Source organism: Melozone crissalis, unplaced genomic scaffold, assembly GCF_028551555.1.
Source record: "Melozone crissalis strain CALT ecotype California unplaced genomic scaffold, PUWL_Pcris_2 ptg000023l_1, whole genome shotgun sequence".
Taxonomy (NCBI): Eukaryota; Metazoa; Chordata; class Aves; order Passeriformes; family Passerellidae; genus Melozone; species Melozone crissalis.
In genome coordinates this window covers 40169305-40190239 of record NW_026535801.1, presented here as the reverse complement: position 1 = coordinate 40190239, position 20935 = coordinate 40169305, and the positions used below count along the sequence as shown (strand labels likewise).

General features: G+C 50.0%; 1 protein-coding gene across 5 annotated transcripts in view; it reads left to right on the top strand.

Moving 5' to 3' along the window:
• Positions 1–18999, top strand: part of CACNB4 (calcium voltage-gated channel auxiliary subunit beta 4) — an 86432-nt gene extending 67433 nt beyond the window's left edge. For 2 of the 5 annotated variants that reach the window (XM_054277608.1, XM_054277609.1), the window contains 8 exons: positions 283–302; positions 414–494; positions 1889–1947; positions 3916–4025; positions 4893–5044; positions 5465–5560; positions 10948–11133; positions 15106–18999. In XM_054277608.1, coding sequence (XP_054133583.1) covers positions 283–302; positions 414–494; positions 1889–1947; positions 3916–4025; positions 4893–5044; positions 5465–5560; positions 10948–11133; positions 15106–15366 — 965 coding nt within the window. In that variant the 3' untranslated portion in view covers positions 15367–18999. Of the gene's footprint in view, positions 1–282; positions 303–413; positions 495–1888; positions 1948–3915; positions 4026–4892; positions 5045–5464; positions 5561–10947; positions 11134–11429; positions 12027–12148; positions 12569–15105 lie in introns of those variants that run through there. The other 3 variants (XM_054277610.1, XM_054277611.1, XM_054277613.1) reach the window with 3 other exon arrangements.
• The last annotated feature ends 1936 nt before the right edge of the window (positions 19000–20935 follow it).

The following is a 20935-nucleotide window of genomic DNA, read 5'->3' as shown; positions in this document are numbered from 1 at the left end:
CCAGTTTAATGCAGAATGCCCAGTTTAATGCACAGATTTCCCACCTTAATGTAAAGAATGCCCAGTTTACTGCCCAGATTGCCCAGTTTAACATATATAATGCCCAGTTAAATGCACAGATTTCCCAGTGTAACGTATAGAATAGCCAGTTAAATGCACAGATTTCCCAGTTTAGTCAGGCCTGAGCAGAGGGAGGTGCTCAGACAGAAATCAAAGTGCTTTGGCAAAGGGATTTCTGCTTGCCTGGGTGTGTTTTAACCAAGTTCTCATTTGGTCTTCTAGCAAAACAGAAACAAAAAGTGGTAAGTAATGCTTTTGTTTGCATTTTATTTCCTCCTAATTCATCATTGCCAGGATTTCCCTGTGGATTTGTTTGCCTGATGATCTGAAGGGTTGTTGTTTTTTCCCTCTAGACAGAACATATTCCCCCCTATGATGTGGTGCCATCAATGAGACCTGTGGTGTTGGTGGGCCCATCCCTCAAAGGCTATGAGGTATGGACTGAGGTGTTTGCAATTAATTCAACTTCCATTATCTCTGATCATCCTCAGTAATTCTGTGTGTGGCTCAGTGCAACTGGTTTATGATAATTTCAAGTGATTTAGCTTAAATAATTACCAAAATGTTCTGTAAGAGCTGAGGGTTACTTCTGACTTGTACTGTTTTAAGCACGGTGCAAGTCCATTCTTTTCAGTGCACTCATTCCTGATTAAATCAAGTAAAAAAGAGAATTTGTGTCTGCTACAAGAAGTCAAATTAATGAGCTGGACTCTACACATGAAAAATGTTCATCAAACCAGCCCATGCTTTGAACTTAATTAGCAAAACATTTGAAGGAGCTTCCTTGTTGTTCTCCTTTTTTCACTTTATTAATAAATTCAGATATTTTGCAAAGGAACCTTTAACCCTCCTAAAAGATTGCCCAGGTGGGAGTGGGCAGGATAACGTGCCCAGATAACCAGCACAGCCTTTTTTGGGCTGCTGCAGGTCCAAGTGAGCATTTCCCTCGTGCTAAAACAAGCAGAGACTTTAGCAGGGCAATTCAGGGAGCTCAGCCATCTGGGAAGTGCTGAACCAGGAGCTAAATGAACATAAAATCAAAGATACACTTCATTAAGCTTAATTAATGTTGTCAGTAATTGATAGGATATTATTAAACATATTGGAATGGTTCTTTTGGGGAGGTGGCAGCCCTGGCATATTGCAGTGTTCTGGCTTTGTTTTTGTGTGAGAGTGGCTGGAGGTGCAGCTCAGCAGAGCAGGTACTTCATGTTCTGCTCTCTGCCTTTTCACTTGATGGGGAAGTTTTCTGACAGGAGTAAATTCCCTCTGTGCTGCACCACAGATCAGTTTACCTCTCGAGTTTGGAGGGGAGAGAGGCTGTTTGTTCACAAAAACCTCTTCAAATCTGCCACCCTGTCTCTTTTTTTCAAGAAAACAACACCAAACACAACACCTTGAACATACAGATGTGTGGAAATGGTAACACAGAATATTAATTTCAGTAACAAAAATACTTGATCTTTCTTGGGGGAATTTATTTTGGCTGTTTTTTCCTGGCTAAATGCTGAAGGAATCAGTTGGAAGGAGGGAAATAAACTGGCAGAGAGGCCTGGGGGCTTTGATGGAGCTGCTGCCTGGCCTGGCAGATGATAATTGTCAGCCTGAGCTGTCCTGCAAAGGACAAGGAGCTGCTCAATAAATCAGAGGAAACTCCAGGGATTTACTGCTGAGCGCTGTGGTGGCAGGATGTGGCACTAGGATGGTTCTGCCCAGCAAGGGTGTGGATTGTTGGCTGTGTCCCTGCCTTCTACTCACCTCTTTCCTTCCTTTTGGCTTCTTTCTCTCCCTGTCCATCCCCCTGCTCAATCTGCTCCCCTCTGCCAAGGTGACAGACATGATGCAGAAAGCTCTCTTTGACTTCCTGAAGCACAGGTTTGATGGGAGGTGAGAAACTCTGTCCTTCTCATGCTGCTTTGCCCATGTGTTACTAACATTTCAGTCAATTATTTTATTTTTTTTAATGCCAGAGGGTTTGCTGCACGATCAAAGCTGATTTTCTGGCTTTGTGTCACCACTGAAGAGTGGGACACAGCTCATGTGTTACTAGGGGTGCACATGTCTGCATTTCTGCCATGGCTGGGCTAGGATTTCTTAGTTCAACACAAGAATTCTGTCTCGGTGTCTTCCCAACACCTCAGAAAAATCAGCTCTAAAATATTCCTTATATGAGATTTTATTTTGACTGCCTTAAGTAGGCAAAAATACTGAAAAGGGTGGTTGGAAGAAGGAAATGCTGAGAAATAAAGCCCAGAAAAAGAATTGTAGGGAGGGTTCATCTTGAGCTGGAGCATTTCCTGGTGAGCTGTAGGGGATAATTGGGATTCCCTTGCTGGGAGCACAGGTTTGGTCATGGCATCCCCTCAGTCCTTGGAGGTGCCTGCAGCATCTTTGGGGTGTTCTGCCCTTCCCAGTCAGTTCAGATATTCCAGCTGGGAAAAGAGCTTCTGGTAACACATCACACCAAGTCAGGTTTGAAGTACCCAAAGCACCAGGGCAGGGGAAGGGATGTTCTGTGGAAGAGCTGGAGCAGGATTGATGGATTTTAGGAGTGAGGAGGGCAGTGCTGAACTGGTCCCTGAACAGCTCAGAGAGAACTTTAATGATCAACCTCTGTGCAAAGTCTCTCCTCTCCTGGCCTGTCCTGAGCTGCTCAGCTCAAGTGATTTTGTGGAAGTGCTGATTCCATCAGCAGTATTGGCAGCTGGATCAAGTGGGAGTGTGAAATTTCAGCAGAGGAGAGCTCAGTGCCACCAGCAGCCTGGCACCATTGATTTTAGCTCTGAGGAACTCAGGAAAAAGCTGCTTCTTGGTCCTTCTGCCAACTTCTATGGCTTTGTGGTCTTCCCCCTCCCTCCCTTTTCTTTCTTCTTTCTTTCTTTCCATCTCCTCTGCAGTTCTGGGGGAGGTCCACATTACCAAGGAAGGAGCTGAGTGTCCAAGGAAGAGCCTTTCCACAGGCATCAGAGAGCCCTGACTCCTTCCCTGGCCCTGAATTCCCTTGGCTTTGCCAGCTCCTTCCTTTGTAACTGCAGCCTGCCCTGCTGGCCACTGAGTCCAGACCCACAGTCCATTCATTTCTGTTTTAAACTCATTTTTACCTTTGGCCTCCACTGTGTGCATTTATTTATGTATTATACAGAAAAATAACTGCACTTCTTTATAACCCTGCAGCTGAAAACTCCACTTAGAGCTGCATAAATCTTAGGTTCTGTGCAAAAGCTGCTGGTCATTCCCAGCTTGCTTTGTTTCTATTTTCCTGGCTCCTTGACTCATCCCAGGCCTCCTAATTGGATTTTAGATGAAGGGATTGTGTTGTCTTTGCTTTGTAACATTTTGTGTCTTTCTCACTCACTGACAGATGAAGTAAATAAATCCCCTGCCTTAAGTTAAAGAGGTGCAGTGAAGTTAAACTTGAGTTCAGGCAGCCCAGAGAGCTCCAGTTCCTTTTCTCCTGCTGATGCCAGCCCCTGGCAGCTGGGCTGGGTTTACTCCTGGTGTAACTCTGGGGAAGAGGAAGTGCTGCCTCACTGCAGCTCCCTTGTTCTGGGTGCCCCAAGCCTCACATAACTCCCAGCATTGATGGCACTGTGGAAATTCATGCAGGAGATGAGTGAGCTGGGAGGAGGAAAGTTCATTAATGCACTGAGGAGAATGGCAGGAGCTCCATCCCAGGGCTCAGGGAATAGGAAACACATCCCAGTCCCCCAGCACTTGTGTTCATTTGTTCTTTAATGGTGCCAGAACTCACCTGGAAACGTGCCTGAGCGTGTTTGGTTGTGTTTGCCCTTTGGAATGGGCTGTGCCTGTGGAAATGCCACTCGTGTGTTTGTGTGTGCTGTGCTCTCCTGGCAGGATATCCATCACCAGGGTGACAGCTGACATCTCCCTGGCCAAGAGGTCAGTGCTCAATAACCCCAGCAAGAGAGCCATCATCGAGCGCTCCAACACCAGGTCCAGCCTCGGTAAGGCCCTGCCACGGCTGGGACTGGGCTGGGCTGGCACACAGGGGGCAGGACAGCATGCCAGCCTTCCAGTCTGAGCTGGGAGGGACCCACAGCACCATGGATCAGCTGCTGGCCCTCACAGACACCCCAAAACCCCACCCTGGCACCCCTGAGCGCTCTCCAACTCTCCTGGAGCTCTTGGGAGCGTGCAGTGCCCAGCACCCTCTGGGGAAGAGCCTTGCCCTGAAATCCAGCTGACCCTGCCCTGGCTCAGCTCCAGCAGAGGTGCAGGTTTAAATGTGTCTGCAGCATTTTACTGCACAATCCTGAGCTGGCCTCTCAGCTCCTCCTCCTTCCCAGCCCTCTGCTTTTAATTCCACATCACAAGCAGCCAAAGAGCTTTCACTTGTCCAGCCAAGGAAATGTCATTCCTGACCCTGGGACCAGTTGTGTGTTTAATTTTGAGCAGTCACAGCTGAATTTTGCTGTCTGGCTGTGAGGCTTTGGGTCCTGCTCCTCTCCTCAGTGAGCAGTTCTCCTCAGGACTGCTGGGGAACAGTAGCCTGAGGAATTTTTATTTGGACTCCATGATCCTGGAGGTCTCTTCCAGCCTTGATGGTTCTGTGATTGTGTGATTCTTTCTTGTACAAGGGTGGAAATTTGTGTGTGTCACGTGCATTCCAACATCCTGCTCTCTGGGACACCTTCCCAGGATCTAGGAGGAGTTGGGTTTGGTAAACAAAAAGCCCAAATTCCAAATCTCTGCCATCCTGAGTGAGTGCTTGCCCTAGAGGTACAGGTAACAGGTTATTTCATGAGTCTGTGACAGTAAGAGGGTGAGGGTTTTTATGCCAGTGGTTTCAGCTGCTTTGTTTTCCTTTGCAGCTGAAGTGCAGAGTGAGATTGAAAGAATCTTTGAGCTGGCCAGGTCCTTACAGCTGGTTGTCCTGGATGCAGACACTATAAATCACCCTGCACAGCTTATCAAGACATCTCTAGCACCAATTATTGTCCATGTGAAGGTGTCCTCTCCAAAGGTAATTCCTCACCTGAAGATCCAGGAGGGAGCTGGAGGGCAGGGTGGGAATGGACAGTGTGGAATCTGCACCTGAAAAGGAGAAAAAGTGACATAAAGCACTGCTGGTGTGCTACAGTCCATCCAGCAATCCAGATAATTCTCTATAAATACAATTTTCATGCTTCTCTATTGTCACAAATAACTTAGGACTTAAAGTGGGATAAAGCAGAAATGCAATTGAAGTTTTTCAAGGGCTCAAACATGATCCAGAGGGAAACGTTCCCAGTTCTCAGAAGGGTTATCACAAAGGTTTGGGATATTCAAGGGCAGCGTTTTATGGAGAGCTTCTGCCCTTGGTAATCCCTCAGGGGGATGTCAGGCTGAGCTCTAGGGAGATCAGTGATCCTTAAATTCACCTTCTGCCCTTTCCTGCTGGCAGGTCCTGCAGCGACTGATCAAGTCCAGGGGGAAGTCACAGAGCAAACACCTCAACGTCCAGTTGGTGGCAGCTGATAAACTTGCACAATGCCCCCCAGTAAGTACAGAGCAGAGGCTGAAGGGCTGCTGCTTGGTGGAATTCTGCTGATCCCTGTGCAGAGCTGGCTCCCTCCATTATCACAGCCGTGCACTCGTGAGGCACAAAGGGTGCAGACTTTCATCCTGCCTATCTCCTGCCCTGGCTTGTTTTGGTCTTTGGCAGGGTGACAGGGCAGGAGTGACGTGGAGGGGACAACAAATCTGCTCGTTAGCAAATTACATCATCTGTGGAGCTGCAGCTCCCAGAGGGACAAAGTCTGGCTTTGGAGAGGCTCCCCTCCCTGCACAGGAGTGTGTGGAAAGGGAAAGGGGAGGGAGCAGGAATGTGAGCCCTGCTCCTGACCCTGCAGGCCATCCAGTCCCCTCAGCAGAGCGCAGCCACTGCTGTGCCAGCTCCTGATCAGAGCTCCTGCCCCTCTCCTGGAGTGCTGAATTCATTCCTGCTGATGGAGCAGAGCCTGCAGGGCTCATGGCAGGGCTGGGGGAGAGGCTCTGCAGGGGCTTGGACAAAGCAGCTCAAACTTTTAGTTTTGAAAGGCACACCTGGTTTCTGGGACAGAGGCAGTGGAAATGGGCTTGGATATGGCTTTCTGTGGGATCTCTGTGGGATAATGGGATGGGAGAGCAGAGGTACCAGGGCAGTGACAGCCCCTCTGGGCAGCCTGTTCTTCTGCAGAGCTCAGCTGGGTTACATTTCTTACTTGGAATTTTTTACTGAGTTGTGATCTTTTAAAATGCTGCTGGGTTACTCCTGTGAGCCATCCAGGTCCCACTAACCCAGCCAGAACTGGAACTGTCCTAGAGAGCAAACTGATCCTGTAAAACACATCCCTTCCCAGCTCCTGATCCCTGTAACACACATCCCTTCCCAATCCTGATCCCTGGAACACACATCCCAATCCTGATCCCTGTAACACCCATCCCAATCCTGATCCCTGTAACACACATCCCTTCCCAATCCTGATCCCTGGAACACACATCCCAATCCTGATCCCTGTAACACACATCCCTTCCCAATCCTGATCCCTGTAACACACATCCCAATCCTGATCCCTGTAACACACATCCCTTCCCAGCTCCTGATCCCTGGAACACACATCCCTTCCCAATCCTGATCCCTGGAACACACATCCCAATCCTGATCCCTGTAACACACATCCCTTCCCAATCCTGATCCCTGGAACACACATCCCAATCCTGATCCCTGTAACACACATCCCTTCCCAATCCTGATCCCTGGAACACACATCCCAATCCTGATCCCTGTAACACACATCCCTTCCCAATCCTGATCCCTGGAACACACATCCCTTCCCAGCTCCTGATCCCTGTAACACACATCCCTTCCCAATCCTGATCCCTGGAACACACATCCCAGCTCCTGATCCCTGTAACACACATCCCAATCCTGATCCCTGTAACACACATCCCTTCCCAATCCTGATCCCTGTAACACACATCCCAATCCTGATCCCTGTAACACACATCCCTTCCCAGCTCCTGATCCCTGGAACACACATCCCTTCCCAATCCTGATCCCTGGAACACACATCCCAATCCTGATCCCTGTAACACACATCCCTTCCCAGCTCCTGATCCCTGGAACACACATCCCTTCCCAATCCTGATCCCTGGAACACACATCCCAATCCTGATCCCTGTAACACACATCCCTTCCCAATCCTGATCCCTGGAACACACATCCCAATCCTGATCCCTGTAACACCCATCCCAATCCTGATCCCTGTAACACACATCCCTTCCCAATCCTGATCCCTGGAACACACATCCCAATCCTGATCCCTGTAACACACATCCCTTCCCAGCTCCTGATCCCTGGAACACACATCCCTTCCCAATCCTGATCCCTGGAACACACATCCCAATCCTGATCCCTGTAACACACATCCCTTCCCAATCCTGATCCCTGGAACACACATCCCTTCCCAATCCTGATCCCTGGAACACACATCCCAATCCTGATCCCTGTAACACACATCCCTTCCCAATCCTGATCCCTGGAACACACATCCCTTCCCAGCTCCTGATCCCTGTAACACACATCCCTTCCCAATCCTGATCCCTGGAACACACATCCCAGCTCCTGATCCCTGTAACACACATCCCAATCCTGATCCCTGTAACACACATCCCTTCCCAGCTCCTGATCCCTGTAACACACATCCCTTCCCAATCCTGATCCCTGTAACACACATCCCAGTCCTGATCCCTGTAACACACATTCCTTCCCAATCCTGATCCCTGGAACACACATCCCTTCCCAATCCTGATCCCTGGAACACACATCCCAATCCTGATCCCTGTAACACACATCCCAATCCTGATCCCTGGAACACACATCCCTTCCCAATCCTGATCCCTGGAACACACATCCCAATCCTGATCCCTGGAACACACATCCCTTCCCAATCCTGATCCCTGTAACACACATCCCAATCCTGATCCCTGGAACACACATCCCTTCCCAATCCTGATCCCTGGAACACACATCCCAATCCTGATCCCTGTAACACACATCCCTTCCCAATCCTGATCCCTGGAACACACATCCCTTCCCAAGCTGAGCTTTGGAACTGGAGTGCAGCTGCCCCTGTCTGTGGTGTTTGCCCTGAGCTCACACACAGAAGAGCCCTCTGCACATTGTCCTGTGTGAAAGGTGTTTCCTCTGGCTCCTGCGCACAGAACCCTGGGAGTTTCACAGCCTTTTTTTGCCCTTTCTTCAGTGATTTCCTCTCGCTCAGCTTCACTTTGCTCACATCAGCTGAAATGAGAGAAGTCACCAGAGCAGCTGTGGCTGCCCCATCCCCTGGAAGTGTCCCTGGACAGGGCTTGAGGCACCCTGGGACAATGGAAGGTATCCCTGCCCATGGCAGGGGGTGGATGAGATGTTTTTAGGTCCCTTCCAACTCGTGGGATTCCTAAATTCCATTACATAATCCATGTGGGGTGCACTGGGGCACTGGGATTGTCCATGCCCAGATTACTGAACTCTGCCTCAGCACCAGGCCTGGAATTGCACTGCAGTGCTGGAGGCCTCACCTGGCCCAGAAAAGCCTCTCCAAATGTCAGTGCCCGGTTCCAGCCCTGAGCCCAGCCCTGCTCCAGGCTGTCTGCACCCTGCCCTGCCCAGGAGCTGCTCACACAGAGCTCAGCACTGTGCACTGGTGCTGGGCAGGAAATGGGTGCAGTGCTGACTTGAGCTGTCCCAGGGAGCTGACAGTCTGGCCTGGCTTGAAATTAAACTTGGCCCATGGTTTAATTAAGCAAAAGTTCATTGCTAAGAGCAAAGGCACTGCTCCCTCTCTTGCTCATCCCTTCTGCAGCTCAGATTCCTGCAAGAGGAGAATTTGGAGTGTTGGTTTAAAGGGAAGGTCCTTGCTCAGGATGCACTCCTCACTCTGTTCCTCTGCTGAGAGCCAGCCATAAGGAATGAGCTGGGGCTGCATGTCTAGACACTGTAAAAATAGCTGGGCATATTTGAGCTCAGGAACTGCTTTCATTATTAATTCCTTGCTAATCTGCCCCTGATGCTGCTCCAGCCAGCCTTGGGCACTGCAGGGCACAGGAATATTGCAGGACAGCAGGAATATTGCAGGGCACAGGAATATTGCAGGGCACAGGAATATTGCAGGGCAGCAGGAATATTGCAGGGCACAGGAATATTGCAGGACAGCAGGAATATTGCAGGGCACAGGAACATTGCAGGGCACCAGGAACATTGCAGGACAGCAGGAACATTGCAGGGCACCAGGAACATTGCAGGGCACAGGAATATTGCAGGGCACAGGAATATTGCAGGACAGCAGGAATGTTGCAGGGCACAGGAACATTGCAGGGCACCAGGAACATTGCAGGGCACAGGAACATTGCAGTGTTTAATTTAAATCTTTTCCAAAGCAAAATAGACATAAGCAAACCACATTTTTTAAAATTTCTAATTTAACTGTGTTTTAATTGATAACTTCTTCCACAAGTGAGTGATGGACTGGAATGTGTGGTGCATCAGCATGTGGGTAAATAGCAAAAGAGTAAAAGCAGTAAATAAAGAGAGGAGCAAAAGAAGAGCAATAAACAGTGAACTGCACCAGGGGATGCAGTGTTAGGAATATTCTGATTAGAAGGAAACTCCTCCTTGCTGGCAGAGGAGGAAACTTTTCTCTGCCGCGCTGGGAAGAGAGAATAAATGAAAAAATGAAGAAAAACTGCTTAATCATTTTAAATCTTATTCTGAGAGCTGCAAAAACAGGTGGAAGAGAGCAGCCTGTGGCTGATGCTGGTTGCCCTTTACACCCACAGCACCTGCACTTATTTTCCATTTCCTGTGCTGTTCTCACAGTATTTTGCAAAGTTAAGATTAGAGATGAGATAGGAAGTTGAACTGCTGAAAATAGGGTTGTGTTTCTCTCGAGGGGCTCTGCTGGTTCTGGCAGGCTGGAGGACAGGCAGGGATGGGGGTGGTTTCAGCCAGCACATGGAGGAGGTGTCTGGAGAGTTCCCTGAGGCAGGAATGCTGCTGCTGTCAGGACTGCCTGCTGCCTCCTCTGCTGGGGGAATGGCTTTGGGGGCATCAGCACTGGAAATGAATAAATAAACTGAAGAGTTTTGTGCCCAGGAGCAAAACAGGGCTCTTGCAACACCCAGGGACAGTGCCAGGGCTCGTGCAACACCCGGGGAGACAACTCCTGAGGGCTTTGGCTCTTGGTCACCTTCTAGAAATACCTGTACCATTTTCTGTACTAGAAAATGGAATGGTTTGGGGTGGAATGGACCTCAAACCTCATCCAGTTCCACCCCTGCCATGGGCAGGGACACCTCCCACTGTCCCAGGTGCTCCAAGCCCTGTCCAGCCTGGCCTTGGGCACTGCCAGGGATCCAGGGGCAGCCCCGGCAGGTCAGGGCTCACCTCCCTCCCCAGGCAGGAATTCCTCTGCAGTGTCCCCTCCCTCCCTGCTGTGTTCCAGTGTGCCATCCATGCCCCCTGTCCCTCCCTGCTGTGTTCCAGTGTGCCATCCATGTCCCCTGTCCCTCCCTGCTGTTACAGGAACCCCGCTCCATGCCTCCAGCTCCCTGCCCTCTGCCCTGCCCTGATTCCCCTTCACTGACCAGCTCCAAGGCTGGCTGTGATGGGCAGTGTGTGCCACCCCACCCCCAGTGTGTGCCCCCACCCCCAGTGTGTGCCACCACCCCCAGTGTGTGCCCCCACCCCCAGTGTGTGCCACCACCCCCAGTGTGTGCCACCCCAGTGTGTGCCGCCCCGGTGTGTGCCAGCCCAGTGTGTGCCACCACCCCCAGTGTGTTTCCCCCCCCCTGGTGTATGCCACCCCCGTGTCCCCGGCCGTGACCGCGCTGTGTCCCTGTGCCCAGGACATGTTTGACGTGATCCTGGACGAGAACCAGCTGGAGGACGCCTGTGAGCACCTGGCCGAGTACCTGGAGGCGTACTGGAGAGCCACGCACACGGCGAGCGCCGCGCCCATGACGCCGCTGCTGGGCAGGAGCCTGGCCCCGGCCGCGCTGTCCCCGTACCCCGCCGCCATCTCCGGCCTGCAGGTAGGAACGGGCCCCGGGCCGGCAGCGGCGCCCGGGGCTGCCCGGGCTGCCGGGGGCTCTGCCGGCCCCCGGGGAGGAGGCAGCTCCTCTGGGAATCGGTGCTCTGCCTTTAGGGGGAACCAAACCATTTCCTAGCCAGCAGGCAGCTCGGTTATGATCCCTTTTATTCTACCCTCATAACTTCACCAAACCTTGGCTTATGGGTGGAAAAGCTTGTTTTTGAGTGTGAATAAAAGGCATTAATTTTTTTTTTTTTTTTACCCATTGAAAAAAATTGTGACCCTTTTTTTCCACAGGGATAGCTCAGACTCGGCTGAACTTTGACACTTCAATCGTGGCATGTAAATAGTCCTTAATGAGAAGTACGTGCTTTATTAAGTTTGAAACCAGAAACGTTTGGGGCTGATAACTGGGGATGCTTGAGGGGCTCAGGATTTGCAGGGAGCTTTAAGTCCTGCAAGTTTCAGGGTGTGTGGGACTCCAGGAGTGTCACTTGCTAATGTACGTCAGAAATAGAACTGAACAAATGACGTTTAATGAATAATTCACCTGACAAATGTAACAAATGTCTGCTCTGCTTGTGGAGTGTCTGGAAGCAGGTAACAGCTTTGGAGGAAATGACTGTTGTTTGGTGTTTTCAGTTAACATCCAGCTGGCTTTGCTGTGAGTGAGCTGCACTTCCCTGAAGGTGCTTAATTCCTGCACTCACCTTTCTAAAGCCCTGCTTGGTTTTATTGGGACCAGCAAGTCACTGTCTCCTGAGTGGCTGAATGCACAAGCACTGTTCTGTTACTAATAATAACATGCACATGTAAACTGTTGTTTCCATTTTCCACTTGCCTTAAAATTTCAGTTTTCCATCCCTTCATGCCAATAAAATACCATCTGCAGAACTTTCACCTCTTCAGTTTCATTTTGAGAACTGGGTGTATCCACAGAATTTTTTTCAGGCATTTATTTCTCTCTGATCAATGGACACCATCAATAACTGTGAAATGTTGCTCCATTTACTTAGGGAAAACTCACACTGAAGATGAAAATCACCCCTGTGCAGTGGGCTGGCTGAAGGTATGCATCACTTAATCCCCACTTCACCCGAATTCCAAAGGGTTTCGGTGGGATCAATGGTGCTGGTGCTCTGCAGAGGGGTAAATTTCTCCCGGAGTGATCCATGCCCAACCAGAGCTGCAGGTTTTCTGTGCCACCAGGGCTCAGGCCCTGCTGTTTTCCATGGGTATCTCACAGTAAGGACCTCCACCATCCCTGCTGCCCACCAGGAGGTTTTATACTCATTCAGACCTGTGAAGGATTTGCATCACCTTTCACTGTGATCATGTGTGTGGTAATTAAAAGGCACTCAGGCTAATTAAACTAGCAAAGGTGCTTGTGGTGCAGGAAGATTTTATATTCCTTCTGCCCTTGGTACCTCGGGGACTGAAAAGCAAAAGCCCAAAGGCTACATAGCAGTGAGGTGTGCTGGGACAGGCTGTCCCTGCTTCACCAGTTCCACTTTGGGAGACTCCCATTTCCACCTGGCCGTGGCCTGGACTTTGTCCTGCTGCGAACTGAAAGTTCTGCCTGAGCTCCTGACTCAGGGACGTCACGAGGGTCACAGTCTGGGGCACAGACCCAGAGCAGTCAGAGAGGGCACAGGTGGCACTGCTGGCTCTGCCACACCTGATCCTAGGGAATTGCCTTCCTTAAAGGAAGAGCTCGATGCTGAGCTGAGGGGGAACAGTAAATTAGATCTTTGCCAGAAAAATATTTATTGCTCTGAGAAGCTGTGGCTGCCCCTGGATTCCCTGGAAGTGTCCCAGGCCAGGCTGGATGGGGCTTGGAGCAGCCTGGGACAGTGGAAGGTGTCCCTGCCCATGGCAGGGGAAGGAATTAGTTGATCCTCAATTTCCCTTCCAACCCAAACCATCCTGGGATTCTCTACCTCCTTGGCACCAGTCATTCCCTCTGACTGGTTAGCTCTAAACACATCTAGCCTCATTTCAGTGCCTGGATTCAAATCCTGTAGCTCAGGTTTTGGGGAGATGTGTTCCTTAGGCTCCAGGGGATTGGGGTTTCAGGTCCATTCCTGCAGGCAGTCATCCAGTCTCACAGCAGATCACAGCCATGGGCCATCAGAGCCAGGTGTACCCAGCCCAGGCGTGTCCCATGGTGGCACCCCAGGAGCTCAGCAGGCCCTGGGATGAGCACACAGCCAGGGAAGCAGGAAGGTTCCAGGAAAGCAGCAGGATGCAGCCCCAAAGGTGCATTCCCACAGGGGAGGCAGAGGGGTAAGCCCAGAGATAAAGCTACAATTGATGAGGGGATTATACATCCAAACTGCATTTGTGTCATATAAACACGAGGATAATTCATCATGGAATCAAGGAACCCCAGAATGGTTTGGGTTGGACAGGACCTTAAAACCCATCCATGGGCAGGGACACCTCCCACTGTCCCAGGCTGCTCCAAACCCCAATGTCCAGCCTGGCCTTGGGCACTTCAGGATCCAGGGGAAGCCACAGCTGCTCTGGAGCCTGTGCCAGGGCCTCACCTGTCTCCCAGGCAGGAATTCCCAATGTCCCATCCATCCCTGCCCTCTGGCACTGGGAGCCATTCCCTGGCCCTGTCCCTCCATCCCTTGTCCCCAGTCCCTCTGCAGCTCTCCTGGAGCCCCTTCAGGCCCTGCCAGGGGCTCTGAGCTCTGCCTGGAGCCTTCCCCAGATGAACATCTCTCCCATCCTGCCTTTAATTTCTGAAGCCCTTTGCCATAATCCCCACTGAAGCCTGGTGCTGTGAATGGCGATCCCCTGCAGGAGCTCTCCCCGGATCTGGGCTGAGCTTCCAGAGGGGTCCCTGGCTCAGGGCCCCTCTCCAGGAGCCTCCCTGGCAGCAGCAGCCCCGAGCTGTGAGCACACAGCCCTGCTCCATCCCTGCCCCGGCCCCAGCAGCCTTGGACATCAATTATTCAGGAAACAGTCGCCAGGCAGAGGCTGTAGCAGCAGGAGGAAGGTTTTATATCCCAGAGAGCAGGGGCTGGAGTTTCAGCACGGAGTTTGTCCTGAGAGATGGGTGCTGATGCTCCTGAGAGGTTTAATGTGTGGTGAAAGCAAACAAAGTGCTTGTTTTAGGCTGTTTCTTCACTGTGCCATTAACTGGCAAAAAACCATGAACTAATTTTGTTCATGTGACAAGAGAGGGGCATTGTCATTATGGGAACGTGAGGAGAGCAAAGGTTTCTGATTAATAAATTATCTCTGGAAAATGATGGGCATTGTCATTACGGGAACGTGAGAAGAGCTAAGGCTTCTAATTAATAAATTATCTCAGGAAGGGATTTTCTGTCCACATATTTAAATACCGTGCTTCAGTATTTATTATCCAATGATTTTAGCCTCTCCTTGGCCAACCATCAATGGTTTGGTCATAGGAAGGATTTTAAGTGAGGCCCAGGAGCTGCACCTTTAAAAACAGCCCAAACATCTTCAGATGTTTTCCAGAACCACAGAAATGGACGCTTAGCCATTCCCTAAGCAGAGTAGCAGCGTGGATGTTCTGTTCCTGATCAGAGAAAAGTGATAAATGCTGACTACATCAGCTCACTTTTCATGCTCGGTGTAACACTCAGCAGGGCGAGGAGCTGCGGCAAGCAGAGCTGCCCGAGGCCGGCCCTGCAGCAGCCGGGCCCTGCTGGAACGGGAGAGCCGGGAGCTGCTGCAGGGCCGGGCCGGGCAGAGCCCTGAGCTGCTGCAGGGCCTGGCCGGGCAGGGCCGGGCCGAGCCGGGAGCTGCTGCAGGGCCTGGCCGGGCAGAGCCCTGAGCTGCTGCGGGGCCGGGCCGGGCCGGGCAGAGCCGGGAGCTGCTGCGGGGCCGGGCCGGGCCGGGCAGAGCCGGGAGCTGCTGCGGGGCCGGGCAGAGCCGGGCCGGGCAGAGCCGGGCCGGGCCGGGCCCTCACTAACTGCGTTCTCTGGCCCCGCAGAGCCAGCGCGGGAGGCACGGCGCGCACTCCGCCGAGAGCTCTCCCCTCGAGCGGCGCAGCCTCATGAGCTCCGACGAGAACTACCACAACGAGAGGGCTCGCAAGAGCAGGAACCGCCTGTCTTCCAGTTCCCAGCACAGCCGAGAGCACTATCCCCTGGTGGAAGAGGAGTTCCCCGACCCCTACCAGGACTCGTACAAACCCCACCGCAGCCGCGGCTCCCCCGGCGGCTACAGCCACGACTCGCGGCACCGGCTCTGAGTGCTGGGACTGGCGCGGAGCGGCATCCCCCGCTGGTACCTCGCCACAAGTAGCTAGGAGTAACAATTACACCGCGTTCATTTGGCAGGTGTGACCGTGACACCGCAGTCGCACCCTGCTGTCATTGATGTTTAATTAGGGGGCAGCAAAACCCAGCCCGGCCCTTCCGTTTCTGCCCGATCATAGAGGTTGTTTTTGGGATTATTTTTGGGTTTCATACAGCGTTCGCATTTATAGCCATATTTTTTTTCTCGTCCTTAGGTATTAGACGCATTCGTTTGTAATTTTGGGTACTTATCGAGGCACTTATAAAATAATTTCCTGTGCTGGAAATTCCAAATGACCAGTTCCAGTTGGAACCAATTTATAAACCAATTCCTGTTGGAATTTGGGTGAATTGACTGGAAAGTCGACGTGAGCATGTTGGGAAAAAAAACCAAACACGAAGAAAAATCTGAAAATTACAAACCACTGCAAGTCAGAAAGTCAGCTCCAGTATTTGTTTTGCTGGGAGCTCAATTTCCATTTCAGGTTGGAGTAAAAGGATTTATTCTAACGATTTCTTTCCAGAATGGCTTTTTCAGACAAACCAAATGTAAACTCTCGAGAGTGCCAAATATCCCAAATTATTGCAGCAGTTACAAAACACTTTCCGGTTCCAAATTATTTTTAGACCTGGCATGAATGTTGCAGCCAAATGATTCTTGAGTTCAGCCAGTCCTGACAGCTTTGTTGGGACCAGCAGGGAGGAGCTGCGACAGGAGACGGGAAGTAGGGACAGGAAAAGGAACAAACTCCATCCTTTGTGTGCTTGGGGGTCGGGAACAGTCTTTATTTTTTCCCACTCTTTTACCTGAATACAGCTAGAAGTCCCAAAATGGAACAGGAGTATAGAGACATCAGATTTTTTTCCCATTTTTATCCTGCTTTTTAAATGGAAAGCAATCCCCTCCTCTGACCCTATGTTGAAGTCCCTACATCCCAGGACCCCGAGTAGCTGCCCACATGTTCCATCTTCCCAAGCCCACCTGGGGATGCCTGACCATGTCTGACCATTCCAGCGGCGCACAAGAACCCTCCAGAAAATCCATTCCAGCCATGAAACCCAAGGGGAGGGAGTGGGCTTGACCAACCATCACTGACAAACATTTCAAACAACATCTCGGTCAGAATTGCAATAAAAAGGGAACATCAGACAAAAATCTGCTCCCAGGGAAGTCGTGGAGCTGATTCCAAGCTTTGCATTCCAAGAGCTATGATAAATCCTCGGAGATATTGCTGCCTTACTTCCTACCAATCATTTCTGTCACCTGCTGAGTCTTGAGTTCCTCCCAAGAGATGAATTTCTGTGGTTGGACCTTGTGTTTTACACCATCTGTGAAGCCTTAGATCCCACGGGATTGAAAATTGAGCCCCATTGCCCATTTTGTACAACCACTGACATCTTCCAGCAGAGCCTCCCGAGATTCCCACCGCACACATTCCCTGGAATTCACACAGTTGTGATGCTGAACGTGCATTTGTTTGTGCAGATTCACGTCACAACTATGTTTTCCCCAAAATAAGGATCGTTATCTTTTTTATTTGCTTGTTTTCCTCCCAAACCCTGCTGAACCCAGGCTTTGAAAGCATGTAGCACTACAGGAATTTCTGGAATATTCTGGTTTCTTCTACGTCCTGGACCAGCTGGCAAAGACCACTGGTGTTTGCAGCATCCTGGAGTCAGATTATCCTCTTGAAGTTGCTGGGAAAAGCAATCCATGTCCTTTGTGGGGCACCCTAACCCAAACCATCCCCAGCAGCATTAAGAGGTGGCAGATGCCTGATTAATTAATCATTTTAATGACCCCACTGCCCAACAGGCAGCTGCAGCACCACTGGGTGATCCCACTGGAGCAGTTACAAGGGAAATGTGGAAATCTGTGCACCCACAGAGTTGTGGATGGATCTGCCAGACCTGATCCTGCCCACTCCCTCTGGCTGCAGCTCTGAGGCTGAGGGGACGTGGCGGGACCTGGCTGTGGCAGCTCCTGCAGGGTTCTGTGCTGCAGCACAGGGCAGCATCCTTCAGGAACTGTCCAGCCCCTTTTCCATGTGCAGCACACAGAGAGGACAAGGGAGGCCTTGGCAGCCCCTTCTTCTCTGAGCTTTCCTTGTTTGTGCATTGAAGTCCTGCTTGCAGGGCAGCTGTAGAACCCTGGGCAGCAGCTGCTTCTCTTTATTCTGCACTAGATTAGGGATCGGCTCGTTAACTGCTTGAGGAGATTTGCATATTTGCATATTTGCAGTCAGATACTTCCTAGAGCCTTTTGGAGCCTTGTTTTCAGTCTTCCATGTCACCCCAGGCCAGGGAAGGATCCCCAGCCACCACACTCTGCACAGTCCATCACCCGAACATCTCAAGTGCCAAAACTGCTTGGGTTTGACAAAAACAAACTTGTGAGGAAGCCAGGGATGGGCCTGAGCTCCTTCATGCCCTGGGGTTAAGCTGCCTTCACTCCTGGCTGTCCTGAGTTTCTCCCAGAGCCCATTCCATTGTCACCAAAGGGGCCCTGCAGGTCTCCCTCCTTGCTGGGCTGCTGAATTCTGTGAAGAGAGATATTCCTGAAGTACAGAAACAGCAGCCAGGCTGGCAGACTCTCCATTTATTGCAGATCCTGTGGGCAGGGTTTGTTTGAAGAGGGGATTTCTGTTCAGGACACAGTCAGGAGTGAAAGCTGTGCTGGGGATCAGGATTGGTGATTCCTGGTGGGATTCCAGCACTGCTCAGCAGCTCTCCTGTGGTTTAGCTGAAGTTGAGGAGTTCATGTGTTCCTGAGTGAAGCAATCCAGCCTCATTCTCCAGTCCTCACATCATTTCTTGTTGTTAAAATAGCACTAAAGAGCAGAGCTCTGCTGGGAGCTCTGGCAGGGACAGAGGGTTTACAAATGTTTATAAAACACGGAGTTTTTTTAAGTTGTGTTGTTATCCGAGTTTCTCATTCAGACACTTTGGGATTAACAAGGATTTAACCAATCAAGGTGATAACAACAATCTCTACAGAGAAAATTCAGCACATTCTTATGTTTGGGAATCAATTATTCTAATTGTTAACCTTCAAATACTTTCTCCCTGGAGTTGTGTTTAACATGTACAGATTCTGTTCCCGATGCCAAACACTTCTCCCATGGGATGTGCAACTCACAGCTGCTGATATTTGTAACTTCAGTTTGATACCAAATCTTCTGAATTCAGTTTGGTCTCAACACCACAGAATTCCCTGGAGCATCCTGACTCTCCTGTCTTTACTGACCTGACCATTCTAAAACAATATTGTTATTCCTGTTGTTGACAGCACACTGAGTTGGGTAAGTCAGGGGTTCTGACACTCCTTTTTTCTTTAATAATCCATTAAATGTGTCCTCTGCTGTATTTTCTTTCACAGCTTCAGAACTTCTGAAACTTGTCCTTGATCCCACATTCCTGATTTTTTTTTTAAGGCAAAATAATTGGCGACTACACACGACAAAATCAGATGCATATTTTATAAAATGCCATTTATACAAACCTGGGTTTGCTCCTAAAAATGTGCATTCTAACATCAGGTTCTGTTACCCCTGTTGGTGCCAGTCCAGGTTTGGATCCATGGGATTTTGTTGGAGTTGCCTCTCATTCCTTCAAATATTAGTCCTACAAAGGCTGCAGGATCCTGTAATGCAGCCAAGCTTAACTCTGGGGAAATGGAGTTTAAATGATCCTAAAAGAGAGTGTGGTGTCATTTTAAGAGGCATTTGAATAACCTTGGTGAGGTTGTTACCAAGCTCAGTTTATTTTATATAGAAAAATAAAGGCTTATCTTTAAAAAACTCAGAAATTTTAATAAAGTTGTAAAATACATGTAAGGAGTTAACTCAGAGAAAGAGGTGAAAATGCTACTTAGGAGTGAAAGTTCAGATTTCTTTCAGTGTGTGTGGAATCCACTCAAGAAGTCAGGAGAAATATTGTGATTAGATCCATCAGAGAATTTGGGGAGGAGGTGGAATCATTTCAGATGTCACCCAGTGTCACTCCTTTACTCCTCTGGAAGGAGCAGCCTTGCCTTGGTCCCAGGAGGGTTTATGGACCTGCCTCAGGAATTGGGGAACCCAAATCCCTTGGCAGTGGCACCAACTCCTGTCTGGTCCCAGGGCAAGGTCTGCACCTCCTGATCCTCCCCTGCCTCACCAATATTGCCTGAAAACCGAGCTGTAATTAATTAATTAATTAACTGGGACATGCCCGTGGTGGATCTGCTCTGCAGCAGGGAACCCACAGAGCTCAGAGTTCTCTCCTCTGCCAGCGGTGTGAAAACAGAGCCAGGGAAAAGAAGCACATTTGTAATAGCACAAATTTACAATAATTCCACTCCTGCGTCTGGCATCGTGGGTTTGGAACTGAGGGGGAGATTTCTGATCCAGCATCAGTGGATTTATTGCATTTTTGATCTGTTTACTCGCTGCCTGATACTTCAGCAGTTGATTTTGGCATTTTGCACATGGGATTGATTTTTCAATAACTTGTATCCCTTCCATATGAATTAATTAATGACAACAAAAAGAACCTTTTCAAATCACAAAGCCCACTGCATTCATTTCTGCCGATTTCCTCCTGGAAGCTGAAATCACATGAGTAACTTTAATTTTGGCCAATGTGTAGATCTGGGATGGGACTGGTGAACCCAGCAGCAGCCCAAGGTCGGGAATGAAACGCTCCCAGGAAATGTTTGTGGGGATACAGAGCTTGGAGGGGGTGGGAAGAGTCACAGCACCCGAAATTCCAAGAATTCCCTGCAAAGGGAGGTGAGGTTGAGGAAGTGTGTGTGGGCCCAGGTGTGTTTGGGATTGGGACACACCTGACTGGTTCCCTCCTGGGGCAGACAGGAGAGTCAGGCCGGCAGATGCAGATTGTGTGCAAGCAGAGCGGGGAGAACGCTGGGATCTGCAGTTCCAGCTGCACACTCCAGACCTTGGGCTTCTCACATCCTGGCAAATCTCTGTTTTCAGCCAAACTGGCTCCCAGGGAGGGCCTGGCAGCGCTGCCTCGCTGGGAGCCAGTTCAGAGCCACACTGGTGAAGACATGACTGCCTTTACTGGGACAGAGCCACCCCAAATTTGTGTTTTCTGCTGATTTTCCCTTTGTTTTGCCCTCTAGACCCCGTGTGTGTAGCACCTGACCAGGCATGTGGGTACTATATACTATGCAATGTGTACAGTGGTGCATGCTCTGCTCTCCCTCTGCTTTTAGTGGCTTTCAAAGAAAACTACAAAAATTGGAAAAAAAAAAAAAGAATAAAAAAAAAAAGTGGTGTTATTTTTGTGACCAGGATCATGCAGACTGCATGCCCATAGTATCCTCATTTCTATGGATTCGTTTTCTGGAATTTAGATGTACAAAGATGAACTGCATTACAATAACTTTTCTACAATAAATGAACAAAACTACCAAGCGTTTAAAAGTCTGTCCAGTGTCTTTGTGTCCTGCACTAAGATTGGGAAGATGCTCAGGAGGAACCCGGAGTCCTGTGGCATTTCTGCTGTTTGCCAATAGAT